This window comes from Schistocerca gregaria, chromosome 5 (genome assembly GCF_023897955.1).
Source record: "Schistocerca gregaria isolate iqSchGreg1 chromosome 5, iqSchGreg1.2, whole genome shotgun sequence".
Lineage (NCBI taxonomy): Eukaryota > Metazoa > Arthropoda > Insecta > Orthoptera > Acrididae > Schistocerca > Schistocerca gregaria.
This window is the reverse complement of record NC_064924.1, coordinates 353,835,727-353,852,073: the sequence shown is the minus strand read 5'-3', so window position 1 is coordinate 353,852,073 and position 16,347 is coordinate 353,835,727. Positions and strand designations below refer to the sequence as shown.

The 16,347-nt window shown below is 38.5% G+C and overlaps 1 protein-coding gene across 1 annotated transcript in view; it reads right to left on the bottom strand.

Annotated features, from left to right (window-relative positions):
• LOC126273341 (dynein axonemal heavy chain 10) overlaps window positions 1-16,347 on the bottom strand; it is a 1,458,287-nt gene that overhangs the window by 217,788 nt on the left and 1,224,152 nt on the right. The window contains exons 138-140 of the mRNA XM_049976887.1: window positions 14,697-14,877; window positions 11,518-11,672; window positions 1,920-2,138 (exon numbers count right to left, since the gene is read on the bottom strand). Of these exons, the coding sequence (XP_049832844.1) occupies window positions 1,920-2,138; window positions 11,518-11,672; window positions 14,697-14,877 (555 nt within the window). The remainder of the gene's footprint in view (window positions 1-1,919; window positions 2,139-11,517; window positions 11,673-14,696; window positions 14,878-16,347) is intronic.

Below are 16,347 nucleotides of genomic sequence, written 5' to 3'. Positions count from 1 at the left end.
GTTTGATAATTATTTCTTGTTTGTGTTCTGTACAGCTAGGAAACTGTTGTTTTCATCAAACTGATACTCAACTGAACAATTGAAAGTCCAGGTTAGATACTCAGTTAATACATATGTCTGATTGGTGAGCCAGGATGCATGTTCAGATTGCAGAGATTACATTAGATTAGTACTTGTTCCATAGATCATGAATACGACACTTCGTAATGATGTGGAACGTGTCAGGTTAATAAAAGGTGTCTATACAAGATTTTACATTAGAGAAAATATTACATGACACCCAATATTTTTAATTTTTTGTGAGGGTTGGGAAATTACCCATTTACTATATCCAAAAATTCATCTCATGAGTAGAAGGAGTTGCCATTAAGAAATTCTTTTAATTTCCTTTTAAATGCTTTATGGCTATCTGTCAGACTTTTGATGCTTTTGGGTAAGTGACCAAAGACATTTGTGGCAGCATAATTTACCCCCTTCTGAGCTAAAGTTAGATTTAACCTTGAGCAGTGAAGATCATCCTTTCTCCTAGTGTTGTAGACATGTACACTGCTATTACTTTTGAATTCATTCGGATTGTTAATAACAAATTTCATAAGTGAATATATATATTGTGAGGCTACAGTGAAGATTTCTAGCTCTTTAACACTCTTTTACTCAATGATGAGTTACCCCAGAGTATGATGCCATACGAAAGCAGTGAATGAAACTAGGCGTGGTAAGCTAATTTACTCAGATGTATATCGCCAAAATTTTCAATGACCCTAATAGCATAAGTAGCTGAACTCAAACGTTTCAGCAGATCCTCAGTGTGTTTTTTCCAGTTCAACCTCACATCAATGCATTCACCTAGAAATTTTGAATATTCAACCTTAGCTACTGATTTCTGATCGAAGTCTATATTTATTAATGGGATCATTCCATTTACTGTGTGGAACTGTATATACTGTGTTTTGTCAAAGTTTTATGACAGCCCATTTGCAGAGAACCACTTCATGATTTTCTGAAAAACATCGTTTACTATTTCACCAGTTAATTATTGTCTGTCGGGTGTGATAGCTATACTTGTATCATCGGCAAGAAGTACCAGCTTTGCATCTTCATGAATATAGAATGGCAAGTCATTAATATATATTAAGAACAGCAGAGGGCCCAAGGCCGAACCTTGCGGCACCCCATTCTTGATTGTTCCCCAGTTTGAGAAATCACCAGTTTTTTGCATATTATGTGAACTGTTTGCTTCAATTTTCTGCACTTTTCCAGTTAGGTATGATTTAAACCATTTGAGCACTGTCCCATTCATACCACAGTACTTGAGCTTATCTAGAAGTATTCCATGATTTACACAATCAAAAGCCTTTGATAGATCACAAAAAATCCCAACGGGTGACTTCCGGTTATTCAGAGCATTTAATATTTCATTAGTGAAAGTATATATAGCATCTTCCATTGAAAAAACCTTCTGGAAACCAAACTGACATTTTGTTAAAGCTTTATTTTTACAAAGGTGTGAAGATACTCTACAATACATTACTTTTTCAAGAATTTTGGATAAGGCAGTTAGAAGAGAGATTGGGCGGTAGTTGTTGACATCAAAGGTATCCCCTTTTTTATGCAGTGGTTTAACAATGGCATACTTAAATCTATCTGGGAAAATACCCTGCTTCAGAGAGCTATTACATATGTGGCTAAGAATCCAAACTACTAAACCCCTCTCCCTCCTCCTCCCTAGAGATACACCCTTGAAAGAGATGTCTGATCTAAAAGATCAAACCTTTTACAGGAATAATGCAAGCTTAGTTACTAGTTACAATAGTCTGTAGGTGAGATAATCACAAAAGGATTCAATTTTACTCTGGTTGAAAGTATTAGCATCCATTAATTACATGCCAATCAAACACCATTACATAAGTCAGACTAACCTCAGCAGCCTTGGTTTTGGTGTCCTCCAGGGTTTGTACCAATTCTGTGTTGTCCAACATGTTGCCAGTAGAAGTTGTCAGCTCCCTGAGGAGAGAATCCTCAAGTGTCTTAAGCAGATTTTTATTTTCACTGGTTTCTTGTATGAGGATTTCTCGTTGCTCTTCCAAATCAGCTCGCTCACAACGTACCACAACACTCAATAGCTGGTCTTCCAAACCCTATAAAAATATTAACTCAAACAAATACTCAAGAACAAGATTTTAATTTGTTTTCTGTCAATGATACAGACAAACTACTCACATTGAAGGTAAAGGTATGTCCTATGCTTTGTAAATTATTTTTGGCTGAGGGACCATAATGAAAACTCCACTGTTGACTGTAAAGGCCGCAAGATGTAACCGTGCTCCATGTATCACTTGAAAGGTTAGCTCACCTTAAGGTAATTAAATAACTTTTATCTTATCTGAGGATTTAAAATGCATGTTGCTTTGATGTTAGAATCAAACAACAGATGTGAAAGATCTGTGTGACTTGTTAAGACAGATGCACATTCAAAGAAGGAAGTGATGGACAACAAAATAATGTACAAGGACTTTGTTAAGGTACATGGACACATAAACTTTCAATCCTCACAGCCCTCACTTAAATATGTCATTCATAGTAAGTAGCCTCAACTGCATGCAGTCCATTTACATTTAGAAGTTTAACACTAGGAGGACCAGGCTGATGAAGGCAGAACTGTGAAAATTGTTAGAGCAGTGGAGCGTTTATGCACTATGCATACAAGAGTGTTAACAGGAAAATACTAATTATTCAGCTACAGCTACACTTATCCAGTGACAGCTTGAAGTTAAGGAGGTGATCATTGTGTTCAGTGGGCTCTGATAGTCTAGTTGTAAAGCATACCAGAATTTGCGGAAATTTTTAAATTAATCAATATTTGTTTACCTGCCATGAAATATGATGCTCTGTTTTTGAACTGAAGTGTCAGTTATCAAATTTTTATAAACTTTGATTATCTGTCTGTAAATTTTAATATGGCAGACTTTCTGGAAATCGGAAACTCACACTTGCTGAATTGCACAAATAAACAGTAAGCTTCAGTTCGTGTTTGCTGTCAGTAACACGCTGGCTCCAATAATTAGGGGAATGTACTGATCTTCTGTATTATGGAAAGGATGGACTGCTGCTCATCATATACAGGAGATGTTGAGTTGCAGACAGCATAACAAAAAGACTGTTGTACATTTTAGCTTTTGATGAAAAGGCTTTCTCCTGAAGTAGAAGACACACACACATTCACACAAGCACAACTCACACAAACGTAATCAGCGTCTCTGGCCACCGCAGTAGTGAGTCATAACTGCACATGATGGAAGCAGCAATCAGCTTGGGTGGAGGCATGTGACTCGGGGAGGGAGGGGGGGGGTGTGGTAGAGGGGGTGGGGGTGAGGGGTGGAATAGCAGGGTGGGACGGGGGAAGGTGCAGTGCCACTTCTTGAGGAAGCATGCAGGGATGTGGTGAAGACAGTGCTGGGCTGCTAAGTATGTGAGGTTTGGGTGGGGGGGGGGGGGGGGGAGGAGGGACTGGAAAAGAAGTGAAGAACTAGTGGGTGTTTGGTCATAGATGGCTGTGTTGAGCTATAGGGGCAGGGGTTGGGGGGGGGGGGGGGGGGGGGAGCAGGGTACAGGTTAGGTAACTGGAGGAGAGGCACTACTGAAAGTTGAGGGTAGGAGAGTTATGGGAATGTAGGCTACACTGCAGGGAGAATTCTCACCTGCACATTTCAGAAAATCTCGTGTTTGGAGGTAGAATCCAGATGGCATAGGCTGTGAAGGAGTCATTGAAGAGAAGCACATTGTGTAGGGCAGCATGTCCAGCAATGGCATGGTCCAGCTCTCTCTTGGTCATGGTTTGTTGGAGGTCATCCATACGGATGGACAATTTGCTAGTTGTCACACTCTTGTAGAAAGCAGCACAATGATTGCAGCTTAGCTTGTAGACCATGTGATTGCTTTCATGGGTAGATGATTGTTTTCAAGGGAGGCAGCATCTCTGATGGGATAGGAGACATCTGTGACCAAACTGGAGTAGATGGTGGTGGGAGGACCTATGAGACAGGTCTTTCATCAAGCTCTATTGCAGATATCTGAGGCATGATGCAAGAGAATGGGGGCAGAGGTGGAGCATGGATGAACAAGGATACTGCGGGCTGATGGAACATCACTGTGGGAAGGATAGCAGGTGGGATCTACCTGTAGCTCTCATTTTGCCATGAAATACTTGTATTGTGGATCAACTTTTGCCACCTTATTGCTTTTGTCACTTTATTGACATCAATAAATGTTCAAAAAAGTTGGGCGGGGCGGGGGGGGCGCACTGTTTTCCACATTTCCTCCTAACACTTGGATCAATTTTCACCAAACTTGGTACTTATATTAATTTAGAAAAGAAAATATACCAACAAAATTAATTAGTTTTTTAAAAATATAATATAATTGGATAGATAAAAATGTACTTATCTATCAGCAGCAGGAGAAAATGTATATAAAAGATAAGGAACTGTTCAAGATATTGGAGCCAGTTGCTCGCTCTTCTGCCAGAAAGGATGAAGGCGAAGGAAGAGGAATGAAAGAACTGGTGAAGTTTAGGAAATGGGGACAGTATGGGAAAGTCACCAAGAACCCCTGGACAGGGGAGATTTACTGAACAGGATGAGAGAGAAAGACTGACTGTTGGGCATCCTGAACAGTCAGTCTTAGTTTTCCATCCCATGAGGTGGGGCTCAGAATGGGATGGTGGACAGAGAAGGGGGAGGAGGAGTTGACAGAAAGAGAAGGGTAGGAGGAAATGGACAGAGATATTGGGGAGATGGAGCTGGGCAGAGAGAAGGGATGAGGAGATCATGCATTTATGTGACACATGTGTGCAGGAGTGGCTCTCATAAAATGCTAGTTTTCTTATAATAATTACAAGAACAAAAAGGAAAAGAACACTTGTTCACCATTCTACATATTATTCTGGATGATAGGGTACACCTTGAAAGCTACTATAAAGCAAAAATAACAAAAAGATTTTGCAAATGCTTTACAGCACCAAGAAACACCTCTGTTTAATCATTCTTGATCCATATACACATGATTTCATCTTTTTTGTTTGCCTCATCACTTGAACTAAAGTGGCATGTATTGAAAACTGCATTGTAATATTCATTTTGTAAAACCAAACTATGGAAAATCCAGGATGAAATGTAACAATATTATGAGAATCTTCCCATTGGCATGATGAACAAGATATTGGGATTCGTCAGACCATGCAATGTTCTTTCACTGTGCCAACATCCAGTACTGATTCTCATGTGCCCTCATATAAAACTGTAATTATGCAAATGAACTGTTGTAATGGTGTTAACATTGGCACATGCATGGGTTGTTGGTTGTAGAGGCCCATCATTAGGGGTGTTCATTGCATTTTGTGTTCAGACATACTTGTGCTCTACCTTGCATTAAAGTCTGATGCTAGTTCTGCTGTAGTTTGTTGCCTGTCCTCTTTCACCAGTCTGCCCAGCCTATGACATCCAGCATCTGGACATGGTTTCACCACTTTTTACAGGCACTCACCACAGCACTCCTCAAACACCCAACAAGTCGTGCAGTTTCTGAAATGCTTCTGCCAAGCCCCTCGTCCATTACAATCTGCCTTCAGTCAAACTCAGATAGGTTACATGCATTTCTCATTCTAGAAACAGACAGCACACTCCCTGATATTACATGTTCCATGTGTGTGTCTGACTAGTAGTCATTTCTTGCTGGATGACGCTGCTATCACCTGGATTGGTTTACACTGATATAGGTCAGTGGTCATAATGTTCTAGCTGATCATTCTATGTTGCTAAATCATACTCTTTTTAATCACCCAACAATTGATTTGTATAATTGCAGGTTTTTTTGACACTTGAGTGACAAGATATCTTGAAAAACAACACTAAACCTTTTCCTTGAAAATTATTTATAACATATTGTTATGAATCCCACACATGACAAAAATACACAGCTGGCCATTAAAATTACACCACCATGAAAGAGGCATGCAACAAACATAAAATTTGCATGAAGTGATTCACATATTAAAAAATGTGAAACATCCTCTTGCAGAACAATAACACAAAGTAGTTGAAGAAATGTGTATAAGCAAAGATTATCTGCTTAGTGATGTTATAAATATTGACAACAGCATTGATGTCTTCCTCACATGAGTGATGTCAAGCAAAAGGTTATAAACAGATGTTTCAGTTAATTTAAATTAGCTTTATTTCAGGATATTCTCCAAGTTTTGTTTCTTTTCTGTTTCAAGCAAACTTCATGAAATTATAACATAGCATTGTACTTTTATATGATGTGGAATTTTACAGTCACATGGTCATGGTAATTAGCAGACAGCAAGCAACTGTGAGAAGATGGGACTCACATTGTTAAGAGCCCTGTTGCACTTTATTATAATAATGAAAATAAATTATATAAAAATGCTGTAATTGAGGTCTATAATTAACCTAATATAAACATACCATTTCTATTGGAACTGACTGATGATGGAATAGGTCTATTAATACAACAGATGATAATCCTGTCAGTATTAGTCAACAGTCATAGGTAACTTTACATATGCTACAAAATTAATAAATTGAGATTTATTTGGAAAAATATTAGAGAATTTGGTATTTTTATTTTTAGAGGATTAAACTGTTTACATCAGTTAACAAGAAATTAGTGAAAATACATACTGTTAGATATTGTTCAAATATGTAGCCTAACTTAAAGGTACATAATGATTTAGCAACAGTCATCTCTGACTCAGCAATTAAGAGATTCTCATAAAATTAGAATAATTGATCTCAGCATATATCGAGTTCTTGCCTCTGGATAACACTGCTATAAAAATTGGAAAATTATTCATTGCTTCAAAAGAGAAATATATTTAGTTTTGTATAGTATCCTCACATTCTTGCAAAGTCTAATGCAATTAATGAGTTAATCACTTAATGAATTAATCAGCAAAACATTGAAGAACACCTAATGTTGAATTCCAACTGCATCAGAATCATGTCCTATTGAGACGATCCCACAACTATCATGTCAATATTGAATTACTGAGTTCAGGGGGACACACTCAATATCAAGCAGGATCTCAACAGCCCTACATGACTAGCATATCACATGACAGACAAATTGTTCTCTCAGTCATACAGGAGTGTACAGCCAAGTCACAACCGTGCGTCAGGAAATGGGGTTGTCTCTGCAACAAGACAAGTGTTGAATTGACAGTGAGAAGGTGTGTGTAGCAAGAAGACCATTCTTGCAAAGTCACTTGATGTGGAAACAGGGATAGGAACTTTTGTCATAAGGACTCAGTATGAGGACATCCTATCCAACTCCCCAGAATCTCAATACCTAATCCCCCTTTCACTTTACCTGATCCTCCTCAGCCCCCCAAGTCACCTCTCTTGCTGTTGACCTCAACCTTAAGGATGGCAACCCAGTAGCTCCATCCACATAAAACCTACCAACAACCAACAATACCTTTACTTCAGCAGCTGTCACCCATTTCTTACCAAAATATCCCTTCCACATAGCCTGGCCAATCATATTTGTCACATCTGTAGTGATGAGAAATCCCTCTCCCAATTTGGTAAGGCTCTCACTGCAATCTTCATAGACCAAATTTACCACCCACAACTTGTTCAGAAGCAGATCTCCTGAGCCTGGTTTCCCTAGTAACTTAACACCCCCCACCCCCCATACCCATTGTCTACCCACAAAGGAACAAAGGAATCTCCCCCCCCCTCCTCCTCCCCCTTGTGACACAGCAACTGGAGCAACTAAATCACATTGTCTGCCAAGGTTTTGACTACCTCTCATTGTGCCCTGAAATGAGGTATATTGTCTTCACTATTTCCCCCACCCCTCAGACAAGGATATTCCACCAGCCACCCAAACTACGCAGTATCCTTGTCCATTGCTATATCACTTCTGATCCCATCCCTGTGCTCCATGGCTCATAGCACTGCAACAGATCTAGTTGCAAGACCTATCCTGTACATCCTCCCACTATCACCTTCTCTGGTCCTGTCAGATGCGTGTCTACCCCATCAAAGACAGGGCTGTCTGTGAAAGCAGCCATGTGATCTACCAACAAAACTTCAATCACTGTGTGGCATCCTACATAGGCATGACGACTAAAAAGCTGTCTGTCCACATGAATGTCCACTGTCATACCCTGACCAAGACAGTCCTAGTTCACCTAGTTGCTGAGAAACCTGCCCAATGTGATGTGCTTGACTGTAATGACTGCTTCACAACCTATGCCAACTGTCTTATCCCCACCAACACCACATTTTCAAACTACAAGTATGTAAGTGGAAACTTTCTCTGTCACAAATCCTTTTCTTTCTGTAACCTCCATGGCCTCAACCTTCACCTGCCACTGCCACTGCCCTCCAGCACTACATAGTCAATTCCCCTTTCCTATCCCCCCCCCCCCCCCCCCTCTCGAGGCTGCACCTAGCAGCCCACCATCCTGTCCCCTTCACATCCCTGCATGTTCAAAGAACTAATATCATACCGAACCACTTTCCTGTCACTCCTCCCTGTTCCATTCCACCTTTCTTCTGCAACCCCACTAACAACCCCAGCAAAGAATGCTGCTCACCCTCTCTGCAGTCATACTCAGGCCTCAGCATCCAAAGATGACAGTGGCCATGTATGTGTAAGTTATGCATGTGAGAATGTGTGTGTATGTATGTGTGTGTGTGTGTGTGTGTGTGTGTGTGTGTGTGTGTGTGGTTTTTTTGTTTTGACTATTGTGATGAAGAACACAGTCTAATAGCTTATACACTACTAACCATTAAAATTGCTACACCAAGAAGAAATGCAGGTGATAAACGGTTGGTTATTCATTGGACAAATATATTAAACTAGAACTGACATGATTACATTTTCTTGCAATTTGGGTGCATAGATCCTGAGAAATCAGTACCCAGAACAACCACCTCTGGCCATAATAATGGTCTTGATACACCTGGGCATTGAGTCAAAACAGAGCTTGGATGACATGCACAGGTACAGCTGCCCATGCACCTTCAACAAGCTACCACAGTTCATCAAGAGTAGTGACTGGCGTATTGTCACAAGCCAGTTGCTGAGCCACCATTGACCAGACATTTTCAATTGGTAAGAGATCTGGAGAATGTGCTGGCCATGGCAGCAGTCGAACATTTTCTGTATCCAGAAAGGCCCTTACAGGACCTGCAACAGGCGGTCGTGCATTATCCTGCTGAAACGTACGGATTTGCAGGGATCGAATGAACGGTAGAGCCACGGGTCGTAACACATCTGAAATGTAATGTCCACTAGTCAAAGTGCCATCAATGTGAACTAGAGGTGACCGAGATATGTAACCAATGGCACCCCATACCATCAGGCCGCGTGATACTCCAGTATGGTGAGATGACAAATACACGCTTCCAATATGCGTTCACCGAGATGTCGCCAAACACCGATGCGACCATCATGATGCTGCAAACAAAACCTGGATTCATCCGAAAAAAATGATGTTTTGCCATTCGTGCACCCAGGTTATCATTGAGTACACCATCGCAGGCACTCCTGTCACTGATGCAGTGTCAAGGGTAACAGCAGCCATGGTCTCCGAGCTGCTGCAAACATCATCAAACTGTTGATGCAGATGGTTGTTGTCTTGCAAACATCCCCATTTGTTGACTCAGGGGTCAAGACGTGGCTGCACGATCCGTTACAGCTATATGGATAAGATGCCTGTCATCTCGACTGCTAGTGATACGAGGCCACTGGGATCCAACACGGCATTCCGTATTACCCTCCTTAACCCACCGATTCCATATTCTGCAAACAGTCATTGGATCTCGACCAACACAAGCAGCAATGCGATACGATAAACCGCAATTGGGATAGGTTACAATCCAACCTTTATCAAAGTCAGAAATGTGATGGTACGCATTTCTCCTCCTTACACGAGGCATCACAACAATGCCGGTTAACTGCTGTTTGTGTAAGAGAAATCTGTTGGGAACTTTCCTCATGTTAGCATGTAGTAGGTGTCACCACTGGTGCCAACCTTGTGTGAATGCTCTGAAAAGCCAGTTATTTTGTATATCAAAGCATCTTCTTCCTCTCGGTTAAATTTCACTTCTGTAGCACGTCATTTTCATGGTGTAGCAATTTTAATGGCCAATAGTGTAATATCTAGCAGTTTTTATTCCTTATGTCACTCTTTCACTCCATGACTCCTATAAGGTGAGTAGCAAGCTACCATTCTCATAATTTTATATGTTTGTATGTCAGTCCATCACTCAATATAGGTATAAACTGTACACCGTAATTTTCATCTTCATTAAGCATCTGCATGATATACTTGCTCTTGATCACAAATGAGTGGAATTTAGTTTCTTTTTATTGTTGGTGTGAAATATCTGACAGATTTAAAAGTTACAGGGATGTTTAACAAATGGATATGTCGCTTGTAGATTTATTAAGCATATGAATATTCTATAGCACTTGATAAAAACAAAATGTTAGATGAAAGACAGATACTAATATCATTTATTATCTGTCCTAATAGTGTGTAAGCAAGTGAATGACTAGGATGCAAAGGAATGTGTCACATTTGCTAATATGAATAAAAAAATATTTATTTAACATTTCTGTAAAATGAATTAGAATTCTGTAAAATTAGTCTGATTATCATCTTTCCATAACATTATTTTTGCAAACCAACCTTACCTCATTTAGATTTAAACTGTGTGACTTATAGGGAATTGATAGCAATGATTTGTAGTAAAATCCAACTAGCCTTCAATATACATTACTATGACTTGCATTTACTTTCAGTGAATTGTAAATAAAACATTTATGGTTTACATGAAAAACATTACACGTGGAAAAAATATATCTAAAAACAAAGATGTAACTTACCAAACGAAAGTGCTTGTATGTTGATAGACACACAAACACACACACAAAATTCGAGCTTTCGCAACCTAAGGTTGCTTCATCAGGAAAGAGGGTAAGGAGTCATTCCAATCCTGGGAGTGGAAAGACTTGCCTTACGGGGAGAAAAAGACAGGTATGCACTCGTGCACACACACACATATCCATCCGCACATATACAGACACAAGCAGACATATCCCTGCTTGTGTCTGTATTTCAGAAGAACTGGGGAAGTTTAAGAAAAGTAATAGAGTTTGGAAAAGTCACCCTGAACCCTGGGCCAGGGGAGAGTTACCAGATAGGATGAGAAGGAAATCCTTGAATGAATACTTCACCAAATTATAAATAATTAAATACAATACATAAAATTCTCACACATTAGTATGCCAGGTTGCAACATGCGACACAAAACAGAAAGAATGACAAGGAATATTTTTTGTCAGTTTATATAGTTCAGCTATGGGTTGTCAAATACTGGGTCTTTGAACAGTTTCAAGCAGTGATACCATAATGCATTGTTTAACAAAGCAACAAACAATGGACACTACTCTAGGAAATAATAATGGAACACATACCGAGACTGTTACAGTGTAGTTGATGACAGCAGCTTTGGCATAAACAGCAGGGTTGAATGCAGGATTGGACAGTTTAGTTGTGAGATAAAGCCTGAACTTAGGATCATAGTCCACTTCTTTGTCTCCCAACATTACAAACGTTCGTCCACTTTGAGCTGCAAGAGGAGGTTTACAGTATAGGACAAATACAAAATTAGAATAATCTAAAAGTTTGTATTCAATATTTCACAATATCACATCTATTTACATTACGAGACAATTAATTGTTCTTATTGTATGTAAAATTTATGCAACCATACTTCCACAAAAACACCGAAAAACTGTGGTAAATTAAAAAATTCCCTTCCTTTTGCACTTTATTTCAAATGTGGCACAGACACAATACCTATATGCATACTATGAGAAAGACACTGTTACTTAACTACGTTAGTGATATATGACCTGTAATGAAAATTTTTTAAGAGAGAAAAAATAAAAATTACACATTTATGGTTAAGTAAATGGAAATTCCAGGGTTGAAATCTGATGCAAAAATGACATTAGATAACCACTTAACATTGAGATAGATTGTCAGTTGCACATAGCTACATGTAACAATCACATCTGCTTACCAGCTTCGTAGTTTTTGCTTTTCTTTTAGAAAATGTTCTTATTCATCACTTAGGCTGCAGCAACACAGTCTGATGATGTAGAACTGCCAGGGCAGATAAGTGTGCAAAGGGATGCAGAATGTGAGGAGGAGGGGGTGGAAGGTGGTTATGGGGTAAGAATAGAAAAGTAATGAGACAGCATGGTCTGAAAAGGATCTCCTAACACTGAGTGGATCAACAGTTACGCCATTATCCTCATGGCCTGTGACACAAAAGGTACCACTGTTGTGTCCAATGATGGTTATTGAATCAAGCACATCTCAGGATCCAAAATGCGTGTGTCTTGTGAAAGTCCTCAATTTCAGTTCCTGTTGAGAGGATATGAGACTTCCTGTTGTTTTATAGTAATCATTCTGATTAAATTTTGGGGAGTGATCAGAAACTTCTGTACTGTAGTAGTCAATAAATGAACAAGTGTGATGAATTTCAAGTTAGTGAGAAGTTGGATAATATCATTTGCTTGAAAATTAAATTCATTTCAATTTGAAATCAGTGTTACTTTAGATTACATTTTGTTTGTCTTTCTTAAGTATTCATATTGGGTTTTGTGTGGTGCTAATACTAGTTCTGGTAACAACAGTAGTTGAGCTTTGCTTGATGTCTTTACACATACAGAAAAGAGATCTCCACGCCATATATGGCTTCAAGGAATATCGATGAACCAAATATCTTATGGACAATAATGTAAACTACAATGACATATTTTGTAATGGTATTCACAACACCACTTAAATGTTAGACTCAGTATAAGTCAGTCACTATATGTCAAGAGAAGATTAAACTGTGCCTTTGTCTCAAGGTGTTAGCCTGTTCCACCAATATGAATGGTAAGTAGTTTTCACTCCCACAGAGCGTTTTTCCAGACAGAAAGTGGCATGTGTGCCAAGTTTGCCTGAAACTGATCCAGTGGTTCTGCAGGAGATGTGGAACATACTTGTACAAATATATACAGGGTGCCCCAGGAGGAATGTTAAGTATTCAGGGATATTACATGAACAATCATTTAAACTAAAAAGTCTAGTTAACATGGACTCTAAAATACATATCTTAAGAGCTCTGAGCACTTTTTCAAGACATGTTTCACATTAGCAAATATGAACAAGTGCTAATAGATCTTAAGGTATGCACTGTAGAGCCCATGTTTATTAGACTTTGTGCTTCAAATGTACATTCTCGTCATACACCTGAATACTGACTGTTCCTCCTGGGACACCCTGTATTTTCTGAATGCGTACTTCAATGTTTACTATTTGTGATATGGAAGAGATACAAAGGCCTCAATGTCACTCTACAAACTATAAACAACTCCTGAGTTATTTTTGATTTAGTATTTAGTACTCCTGAAGCTAAAGGGAAGATTTATGGAATGAAAATCAATACAAAAAAAGTAATGGCACTGGGATAATATAAAAGGGTAACCATATCACTGAATAAGGAAGAATTAGAAAATGAGCAAAGTTTTAAATACCTCAGAAGCAGTACAGAAACAAAATGGAAAACCAGCACAGAAATAAAACCAGAATGGTGAAAGAGGCATTATATAAGAAAAGGGGAATTTCCTGCAGCAATATGGACACAGATTTAACTAAAAGATTAATAAAATGTTTGATATGGGGTGTCCTACTGTATATTGCTGAAATGTGGACACAGAGGAAGGAAGATGAGCAAGGCTGGGGGCTTTTGAAACATGAGCATGGTGGAGGATGGAAAAAATTCTGGATGGATAAATGAAAAATGAAGACGTACTGAGAAGAGTGAGAACGCAAAGACAGTTACTGGATGTAATAAAAAGAAGGAAATGAAACTGGACTGGACAGGTATTAAGAATGAAGGATGGGCTGATAAAAACAGTCTTAGAAGGGTATGTCAAGGGAAAGAGGAGGTGAGGGTGAAAGAGATTTCAGATCATGGATGATGTGATGGATGGCAGCACATACATGGCATTAAAAAGAAAGCAATGGATAGCATGAAATGGAGATGCAAAGTACTTGCTAATACAGCAGAAAGATTATGATTATGACAAGTGAAGCCATATTTGATGGTAATACAACACAGTCTCTTCCATTGATTTAAGTTCAGGAAGAGACATGAAAAATATATTTAAAGCAACAACTGAAATATGTTAAATTACTCTCAGTTATGATATTACAGAGTCATGATCCTTACAAATATTTGCCCTGTACGTTAGCAAGATTGCCATACATACGAAGCAAAATTCACCAACCATGATAATAATAATAATAGGTCTAGTTAGAAGGATCTCCCATATATACCAGTCCTATAAGAGAAGTTCGTCAATGTAATTACAGTACTAACAGAATAAAGTGATCTCTGAATTTGTTTGAATATAAAACAAAAAAACACAGTAGTTATCAAAATGCCTGTGCACCAATGTTATGTTTAAGATAGATAGGCAAAATAATCTTGCATACGATATGAATGGGTAGGAGGAAATCAGACTATATAAGGAAAGTCATCATACTTCATGCTCCAGTTTCTTATAAATTCATATAAGACATTGCAACTAACATTTAATATTCTTCTCAATGACATTGTCAATAACTGGATCAATGTAGTCATCCACATCTTGAAACAGAATAGGAAATCCATATTTTATGGCCATTTCAAGTTGCTTCAGAAAATCTGCATCATTGAATGTTAGTATTTTCAGATTACTTTTTTCTTCTCTCTTCTTGATCCAAGTAAGTGCCTGCAGGAGATGAATGGTATATGAATGTTATTTTTTATTTCCAAATTATTATAATTGTTTTTAGCACACACATTACTCATAAATGTACAAATTTCTTCAAAAATTTCATTTTATAAATACATTTTAATAATTAAACACATATTCCATTTATAGCAAATGTATTATTTGAACTGCAAGCTATATAATATTCATTGGCTCGATTATTCTCAAAATTTTAACAGCACCATTTTTACAGCTTATTACTATTGGTGTCTGTTTCATCTGTTCATTCAGTATTACACATTGCAATGTAGGTAACTCCATTAATGAAAACACTTACTGATGTGAAAAATCCAAAGATTGTATCAAAAGAGAATTCATCTTGTGCATGTCTGCACTTAGAACTATCTATTGATTGAAATTACCTAATAATTTTTACTTTTATCTAGTGCTATACATTATGTAGTTAAGTTTCAGAAATACGAGATAGATACTCCTTCATATGATAGAAATGAGTAGGAGGAAATTGGACTATGTGAGGATATATTAGGGAAGTTATTAAGGGCCCAGTGTCAAGGGAGACAGATCAGTAGCTGTTGTTCATATGCGTATTTCTGCTGCCACCTGATAAGTATTCACCAGGTGTTAAATACAAGGTGTATGTAAAGTAAGGGAACACTTTCAATTATTTATTGCACAAGAATTAAACATTGTACAGATGTCATACATATTGCCTTTTGAAGAAAAATTCTGAAACTTTTGTTTTAGAAACATTTGACATGCAAACCATGAGTGACCCAGCAGATGTCAATACGGTAATCGAATTCTTGCCATACCTGACCCAGCATGGCATTGTTGACTGTGGCAGTCACTTCCTGTGTTCTCTCCCGTAGCTCTGCTACATGACGTGGTAGAGGCGGTACAAACACCAGATCTTTAATGTGTCCCCACAGAAAAAAGTGACACAGAGTGGGATCTAGTGATTGGGGAGGCCACTTCATGAAACAGCTGTCTCATTCTGTGACGCAGCACCTGCACTCACCACGTTTGCAACTAGCACTGACTATCAGCAAATTACCAAACTACACTGTGGCAGTATACATGATGGAGGGGGGGAGGGGGGGGGGGGGACGACTTTCAGGCTTTCTCTTCAGAATGACATATATATGATATCTGTACAATAATTGTGCAATAAATAATTGAAAGTGTTCCCAGACTTTATGTGAACCCTGTTTTATGGCAGCAGGTCTGGCCATATCATATTAACACCATGATAGATTTTGTGAATACATTTTTGTATACGACAGTTTTGGAATTGTCATGACTTCTTGTAAAGGAACTGCCAAACAATGAAAACTCCAGGTGGGTGGGACTTTCAGGCTTTCTCTTCAAAATGACATATATATGATATCTGTGGAATGTTTGGTACTTGTGCAATAAATAATTGAAATGTTCCCAGAGTTTATGTAAACCCTGTTTTATGGCAGCAGG